This window comes from Brachyistius frenatus, unplaced genomic scaffold (assembly GCF_029030835.1).
Source record: "Brachyistius frenatus isolate BFR_SWC_R1_liver_20210118 unplaced genomic scaffold, ASM2903083v1 Contig_167, whole genome shotgun sequence".
In the NCBI taxonomy this organism is placed as follows: Eukaryota; Metazoa; Chordata; class Actinopteri; family Embiotocidae; genus Brachyistius; species Brachyistius frenatus.
Window position 1 is genome coordinate 425,123 of NW_027210766.1, and position 8,995 is coordinate 434,117.

Consider the following 8,995-nt stretch of genomic DNA (forward strand, 5'->3'; position numbering starts at 1 on the left):
AAAATTTCCATATGCAATCAAATATGTTTTGTTGACGCTATGTGTTTAATTAAATACAGGAGACTTAGGATTTACATCACAAAAATTAAGGACTTGAGACTAGTCTGCTCAGAGGTTTGAATCACCTGGAACCCCCCAAAAGAGTCATCTTGGGACTTAAAAGCAAAAAACGCAAGCAAAGTCATGTTTTGATGTGGTAAAATCCAGATCTATACCCAGAATAATAACAATATAAAGACGGTGACAGGCAGGCTTGATTGGAGCCACACAGCTTTTCATAAGCAGGCCTGTGCACTGAAAGTTATGCAAAAATGTTCAAACCTTGTGTTGAAGAAGAGATTTGGGGTTTAAACTCCGCATGCCACTACAAAATGTTTGGAAAGATGGAACCACTGAGTTTAAGAAGCTTAGTTATTAGCATTTTGAAAAAAAAAAAAAAAAAAAAAAAAAAAAAAAACACACACTGAATATGGTTTTGCTGCTCAGGATTTGTTTACCCATCAGGTGCAGTGTGTCTGTGGGAGTTCACACGAGGAAGAATTGACATTCTCCTTGTTTCACTCCATTATCAAAAGCTCCCTGTGGTCAACTCAAACCTCATTCTCACAGGACTAAGATGATATCACACCTGCATTGACTTATCTATCGTGCTCTCTTCAACAAACAGTAAGAGGAAAGTCATAAGTTCTATCATTAGAACACCAGAGCTGGTTCCTCTAGTGGAACTATTGTGCCCTCTACTGGTGAAAAGCTAGAAAGTGAACAACAAAGGACGGCAGGTTCATGCCACACAGGCAGACAGGCACACGGGTAGGACAGGGGAGAAGATCGGACGGACTATATACTGCCAGGTGGTAATTACTGGAATGAGAAGCAGCTGTGCGAGCTGAATGAGATCTGGTAGTGGGAGGTGAATGGAGGCTGGCAGTGGAATGAATCCACACCCTGAAGACACAGACCAAAACATGAAACACATCACAGACAAAAACAAATAGGGGAAAAGACAGGATATAGTTTGGTACATCTCTTTTTTGCGCCACACATTCATTCTGAGACTCATTTATACTGTGTTGCTCCACGACGTGAATTTGAAACATAACTCTCACAAAAAAAGACAAAAAACTCGGAGAATCACCTTCTACCGTTTCCACCCAGGTAGAAGTCGTGTACCAGCCACTGCATTTCTTTTATTTCTCGCAGTTTTCCATCATATTCTGCAGCTTAGCTTGTGACTTTGTGGTCATGTAATGATGGGAGCAAAGGTGGAGACGGACTAACCTGCACTGGGCCGACGTATACACAGTTTGACTGACATCAAACAGCCGTCCCTGCACGCTTTCTTCAAAGCCTTTAGACAAAAGACAGATTTGAGAAAAGCTTCTGTCCTGCAGTGTTTACTAGAAATAAGTACCAATCAAAATGTGGGACATCGTCTTAATACGTGGGACGTAGGACAAGGCATAAAAATGCTGCGCAGTCCTTTGGCTAAAGCTTTTTCGGAATTTACAGAGAAATTGCAGAAATAAATCAGCACCAAAAACCGTCCTCATCCACAAAAAGCAGACACTGTGTGTTGTTTGTTTCAACTCCTCTTTATTCCCAACAACACTGTACAAAATGAATCACAGAAAAACATGTAACACTTCTTGGTAGCACACTTTGCACAGAGAACCACAGAGCTTCATTGTGAGTAGTAACGAACCCTTTAAAAGAAATACAACATGTAAGAGAGTTATTTTAAGGTAAGGCACAGAAGAGAAACATCGCATCATCTGTGAGCGTGGGAAGTCAAAAGCTTGGCGACTTGTTGTGTGGCGCCTCCTGCCTGGTGTTGCTGGTGCAGCGTTGTTTTTCCATGTTTCACTGTGTTGTACGTGACGTTCTGCACAATCCATTCAGTCCTGACAAGTGAGCCCCTCAGTGATCGCAGCCAAACATCTCCAGAGAGACTCTGTGCTGCTCAGGCAGGGCCCTGCCAGCAACAAATAGCATGGTGCTGTTAAAGTGATAGAAGTGGTTTCCCACGATCACTTTAACACCTGTAGCACCGCACAAGGCTGCATCGACCTTCTTGAAGAGTGAGATCGAGCGCTGATTGCCTGCAACACGAGGGCTGGCCTTCAGTTCCACATCATAGATTTGCTGACCTGGAATATAACAGGCATGAAGACGTGCGAGTGGTTAGTGTATACATGTATCAGTAGTGTAAAGCCCAAGAAGTTACAATTTTGTATCCAAACATGTGGTTTGACCAGGTATTTTGTAAATATTTGTAAAACTATTCCGCAGTAAAGCTTTAATTTTTTGAACTGCTTAAGAAAAGACTAAAGACATCACGGCTTAAACTGAAATGCTTTTGGTTGAAAAGTTACCTCAGGACTGCATGTAACTAGTATTCAACATTTCAAGCATTGCCATGACTGTATTTAATTGTGAATGAGGTCCTGAATGTGTATGAAACATGGACATCTTAACAAGTCTACCGCCATGCTAGTGGTTTAGTGTGGCTACATCCTAGCATCAGTACGTAAACAGGCGTTAATTAGGGCTTGATATCGTCTAAAAATGTCAGATAACTGTGCGGACACCTTGAGGTACATACCAGTTCCTGAATGATACATTTTCCTATACAAATTTGCTAAAAATCCATTTGAAGAAAAAGAACATTACATTACACTTTGGAGCACAAATCTTTAGCTTTCATGCACTTTAGAGGGGGAGAGGGTAACCCAGATTGTTTTCTGTAGCTACAATTGAGAGATGTCCTGATTGACATGACTGACTGACATGCAAGATATTGCTGGACACTAACAGTTAACCAGTGTTCCCAAAACACCTCACATGCTATCAGTAGATGCTAGCTGGCCGGCTGCAACTCAGATAGGTATGTGGCCAAACATGTGTTTGAAAAGAGTCAAAGAAGGTGTTCCAATGACAGATTTACCGAAGTTGAAACTTAACAACTAGGAATTTTCCCATACCTTTGATGAGGTGAGCAATGTGATGATCCTCGCAGACGAAGGCAGCGTCAATGGGGCCCTCAATGCCCAGCTCGTCTTTCACATTCTTGGGGTAACCATCCAGGTGGGTGTGGGGCTCACCGATTTTGTAAAGGAATACCTGGTCATCCTGAGGAGAAACAACCATTATTGTTTTGTATTTTCAAGCCTTGCGAAAGAAGTGATGACTGAATCAACGCAATGTGCGCATGGTTGGCTTCATTAGTTTTTACCTTAAACATGTAAAGATGATCCTGGTAAGTGAAAACGGCATCCACCTCACTGTGCAGCTCCTTGAAAGAGCTCTCGATGGTGTCACCCGTCAGTGTGTCGTTGCCCTCCTCCTTACGGAGGAAATGGTGGCCTGCAGAATAAGAGGATCACTTAGAAGTGCTTCAAATGGAAGCGCCGTAAGAGGAAACACCACCGACATAACAAACAATTCTGCCTAAGGAGTCAAGTGCCATAAGCCAAGATCTAAAAAGATCTAAAAATAATTCCACTTAAGTCCATTTGGGTAGAATTTTAACACGTGGCAATAAAACAAGACGCTACCCAACTCTCTATTGGACTCTATTGGAGCTTTTAATGCAATACCCCTAACACATGATCCAGTTTAGTTCTGGTTACTGGGAACCATTTCAACTTGCACACACCTCTGCTAGCTGACCGACTGTTAAAGCGCATATACTTTTACCTTTTAGATCAAATATAGGAAAATATTCTTACAACCCCATTTCCAAAGAAGTTGGGATCCATTGTAAAAATGAAAATACAAGCATATTGTGATTATTTGCAAATTTGTGTAAACCCATTTGAAATTGAAAAAAGAACAAAGACAACATATCAAATGTTGAAACTAGAAATGTCATTATCTTTTTGAAAACATATGCTTATTTTGAGTTTGATGCTAGCAACAGGTTCCAAAAAAGTTCTGACAAGGACATGTTTACCACTGCCTTGCATCACCTCTTTTTTGAACAATGCTCTGTACATTTTTGGAAACTAAAGAAAGCAGCTGCTGGAGTTTTCAAAGTGAAATGTTGTCCCATTCTCGCCTGATATAGGATTTCAACTGCTCAACAGTTAGGGGTCTTCTTTGTCGTATTTTTTGTTTCATAATGCACACATTTTTTTAAATGGGTGGCAGTTCTGGACTGCAGGGAGGCCAGTTTAACCTACGCTGCCATGCTGTTGTAATATGTGCAGAATATGGTTTAGCAATGTTTTGTTAAAAAAGGCATCATCTGGATGGCTGCGTATGTTGCTCCAAAACCAGTATATCTTGTCCCGCTTAAATGGTGCCTTCCCAAATGTGCAAGCTACCCATACCGTGTGCACTAATAAACCCCTATACCATCACAGATGCTGGCTGGTCCCTCTCCTCTTTAGCCCAGAGAATGCTGCATTCATGATTTCCAAGAAGAATTTCAAATTTGTATTTGTCGGACCACAGGACAGTTTTTAACTTTGCCTCAGTCCATCTTAAATGAGCTTCGAAAGGAGAGGAATGTAAAAACGACAACGAGCACAGAGGACCGCATCCTTAAAACTATATATAACTGTATACTGTACGTACATTATTTAAAAGTAGTACGATGTCATATCTCACCTCTGAAGGCATACATGTTCCCAGCATTGTCAGATGCGATGGCATCCAGGTGAACACGGCTGCAGCGCTCTCTCTCCATGTGGTCGCTGTCGTCGCCTAAACAGCAATTAATCATTAAGTTTATGTTAAATCAAAACTTCTTAGCTTTGTCTTAGCTCAGCATAGCTTCAAAACTGACTCAAACATAATCGGAGTACGATGGTGTTTGAAATCAAATATAAATAATGCAGTTCAAGTTTTAGGCGAGGGTGGATATGAGGATATACTGACGATTTTACACGATCCACATTTCAGTAATATCGAATTAAATTGCTGATATTGATTTTTTTTTTTTAACTTACTGAACTTGGAGCATCTCATGAAGTAGTCGCGTGCCTCTTTGGGGTATTTGCCATGCACATCGCCAGTCTTTGGGTCAAACTTGGAGAACATGTGCCCGTGGAAGCAGTAATAGTGCTCCATAAAGCGGAAAGCAGACGTGCAGTTTGGCATGGACTTGAACTCTTTCTCATATACGGCCTTGGTTCTGACGTTGTAGTGGTAGATTTCGTCACCTACAGAAAAAACAGATGTTTTTCAGAGGTATATCTTGAAGGTATTCTTCTGAGAGTGTTTCTGTAGATGCAGAGAAATGCTTTTGATGTTATTGTAGCACAAGGTTGAGATGCCGATTCAACTCTCAAGGTGTTTCCGTCCACATTGTGTGAACGGGGAGAGACTTTTAGACTTTTCAAAGAATGCCCTCAAATTAAGGCCGAAAGCTTTGAAGCTCGATCACAAGAGACCAAATTGGACTTCAGACACATAATCAGAAACATACGATTTAGATAAGCAATGCCAACCTCTTTGGTGATGGTATCAAAGCATGATAATTGGGTTTTTGGACACAGTGAGGTCAATGAAAACAAACACTTACCCTTGAAGAAGATGACAGAGTCCTCATCACACTCTGGCTTTGGACACTCCACGGCAGCATCCAGGTGGTCGGGGATTCCAGGGAAGACTTCGGCTATAGTCTTGGGGTAACCACCCTCCAGCTTGTGTTGGTAATAGCTGAACACCATGGTGTCCTGCATTAAATGAACCCAAAAACTTGATTAAACGGACATGTTTGTACGCTTCACAGTCATAATACAGAAATGAATTGATTTATGGTGGAACTGTCATACAGTTCATATCTCTGGAAACTATCAAAAGGAGGTAATGCTGGAAAAATTTAAAAAACCCAAAACCTTCCCGGGTTGTTCGTGCAAGCAGCTAAATACTCGACCCATATTTACAATCAGCGCAACCTCTAGTGGCCGTAGTAATTACGACAGGAATAAAAGAAGAGGTCAGCAAACACAGGATTTGCACCCAAGAAACATCTGTTTGTGTCTTGTGTGAAAACTAAAATTAACATTGATTTATTTGAACTGATATGTACATAAGTTAAATTACGTAATGTTTTTAACGTGCATAACTTACACACATACTTAATTCAACCCAAACGGTGGTTTTGTCTCAAATTACAATGCAACTCCCATTTTGAGTGCATAAGTGTGTTCACATTTTCAAGAATGGAAACAAGCAGTACACCAAGGGTGCCCTGCTAGTGTACTCAAAAGGTTGAAAAAAAAAATTAAATATCGGATGCCATTACTCTCAATGGCAAATAGGTCATTGGCAAATGAAATATTCTACAGTTAAGGTATGAGGACATGTTGCTATCGGGTTCACCAGACTGTCTGCAATTGCAGCTAATGTGTTCCTGCCAGTTTTGTCAAGTCCTGCCTCCTTTTTGTTACCATGTTGAGAGTGCTGCAGGACTTTCTTTGATTGTCTGACTAATGCCAAGCTCAATTCTGATCAACAACCTAGTAAAGCTCTGCTGGACCATACCAAGAAGAAGAACATGTGGTCGTGGTCGGTGGGGCTGTCCTCGAAGTGCATGCGGAAAGCAGCATCGACGTGGCCCAGGTGGTGATGGTCATCCAACTCAGCGAAAGACTCATTGGACAGCTCTGCTTTGCCATGGAAGCCCTTGAATACATGGTCACCTGGTGGGAAATACAGGGCATAATCTTTCAATAGGATAATACACCTTTTCCTCTACAAATGAAATTTCATGTGGCTTGGTGTGGCTTTCATGAGAGCAAATATAAGGCAATCATTTTCCCATTGTATTGAGCTAAAATTGATCACCGTATGAATTGTGCCGGATAATTCCTCAGTATGTAATGGCTTACCCTTGAAAAAGTACGGGATTCCCTCGTCATTCACTGCAGCAGCGTCCATCTCAAGGCCTTGACAACGGTCCAGGACAGCTGCAAAATATCGTCGTTGGGATGACATGGGGAAGAAAGTTTTGAATATAGTGATAGCACAAAGGATGAAAAAGTCTCCCCATTTAAATGAATGCTTTTCACCAACTCACCTGATGCATGGTCCTGCCTGGTTGGAAAGAGCAGAAAAAGAAACGTATCATTTCAGATCATTGCTCACTCTTACAAAGAATAAGCAGCTGCTTCAGGATTTTTAGATGCAGTTTATGAAATACGGCAAAGTTAAAATCAAGAAATGCAGTTTACCAGTTACCAATTCTCATATATGCATTTGTAGAGAAAAGCAGAAGACAGCGGTTTCTTTATCTTCATCTAACTTTACACAATATTTAAACCTAGCATATAATACTTTCACGCTTACGCTACTACCTCAAATGCAGAATGCTTATGATGTCTTTTGACTCATTATACATTTTCCTTTCAACCTGGTGCTGAATACAAAATAAAACCTGCAGGTTAAAAATGGAATCTGACAGATTATTTACTAAAAAGCACTTGATGTTTATATTGCTATTTACACATTTTGAAAACATGCAGTAGTGTTTTTATTCTTATCATTTCTAATGTTGTCTTTGAAACAACCCTTGCTTTTCTCAGTAAGGTGTGAAAATTGACTTCCGGAGCCTCCGATCCTTTTTTGAGATGAGTAATCATGCGTGTATTTGCAGTCGGCATAATGATGCATGATGCGCTTTAGACTGCGTCAGTGGGTAGTAACGATATAACGTGACGTCCGTGTAAAGGACTGCATAAGTTCTAAGTCTCTGCCAACTAAAGTGAAACTAGAATCTGCCTGAAAGGAGGTAAAAGACAAAGACATTTTAAAATGTCCTGCAGGTGAAGGAAGAGACTACTCACGACTGAGCCCATGCCAGAGCGAGGGCCAGGCAGAGCGTGTGGGCGAGCAGCTTCATGATGAGGAGTCCTCTGGTCCAGGAGACTGGACAAGCCTGTGGAGAGCTGGGCAAAGGTACCTTGGCTGCTGCTTCTGCTTCTGTTTATATCATAGCCCAGTTTACGTGGACCACGTCACGCTGGGTACTGGAGGAGGAGGAGGAGGAGGAGAAGGAGGAGTGGACATCAAATACGACGCCCACGATATTTGATGACTTGGTCACCTCACTGTTACTCTTTACCAGGAAAGTGAGATCTGGGGCAGCAGAGCTTCATAGAATTCAGAAAGCTCCCTTTTCCCCATGAAAATTTCATCCATAAATGCGTATCTAATGTCCTTTAAATGACTCTACGCCCAAATACATGCATAATTCATTATATAGTTGTCACTAAAACTATAGCTCTCTGCTGAACATTATGCAGCACTGATTTCCATCCATCCAGATTTTTACACGGGATATGACACCAAGCCATAATCAATTAATGCAAATAGCAATTTAAGTCAGACTAACATGCTGTTAGTATCAAATAGTTTTTTTTTTTATTTTGCTTCATTTGCAGTAGGTGGCTTTATTGTTACAAAGACTGACTGGTGATTTTAGCTGACGTGACAAAGATAACTGCAGTTTATTGAGATGTATTTCAGAATCAAAATCAGCTTTATTGGCCAGGTATTTTAACACATAAAAGGAATTTGACTCCGGTTGTAACTTGAACCTGATCCATCCCCGCAAGGTAACCAACCCAGTACCCCTGCTAAAATAAATAAAAACTGCTGACCCCTGCACTTCTCAAACCTCGAAACAAGTATTGTGTAATGTTTGTAAGGTGAACATTAACAGAGCATTATGGGTTGACCTTAGTGTAGCCTATTTAATATTTATCAGTGAAATTAAAAGGGCTCAACTTTGAGTGGGCTGCATGTAGATGCTGCTTTGCATTTGCAATATAACAGATAATTCTTACTATAAATCCTATTAGCTATAAAAGGATGAAATATATATAAAAGTAAGGCCTGTAAAGTTTAGTGAAGTGTGAGAATTTGGTGAGAGGGAAGAGGAAAATTGTAAAAGAATATGAGTTATGTACAAATTGTAACTAAGGAAATTTTTTTTTTTTTTTATCAATGACAATAAGAACAACAACTCACTTTAAGATTTGATGCT

General features: G+C 40.7%; 1 protein-coding gene across 1 annotated transcript; it reads right to left on the reverse strand.

Annotated features, from left to right (window-relative positions):
- Window positions 1-1,573: 1,573 nt before the first annotated feature.
- On the reverse strand, window positions 1,574-7,892 carry hpxa (hemopexin a). Its single transcript, XM_069717033.1, has 10 exons — window positions 7,794-7,892; window positions 7,028-7,044; window positions 6,840-6,917; window positions 6,493-6,650; window positions 5,528-5,681; window positions 4,953-5,165; window positions 4,612-4,707; window positions 3,233-3,363; window positions 2,982-3,129; window positions 1,574-2,147 (listed from the first exon to the last, which is right to left on the reverse strand). Exons 1-10 carry the CDS (start codon window positions 7,847-7,849, stop codon window positions 1,918-1,920), a joined length of 1,281 nt encoding a protein of 426 aa, XP_069573134.1. The 5' UTR covers window positions 7,850-7,892; the 3' UTR covers window positions 1,574-1,917.
- Window positions 7,893-8,995: the final 1,103 nt, after the last annotated feature.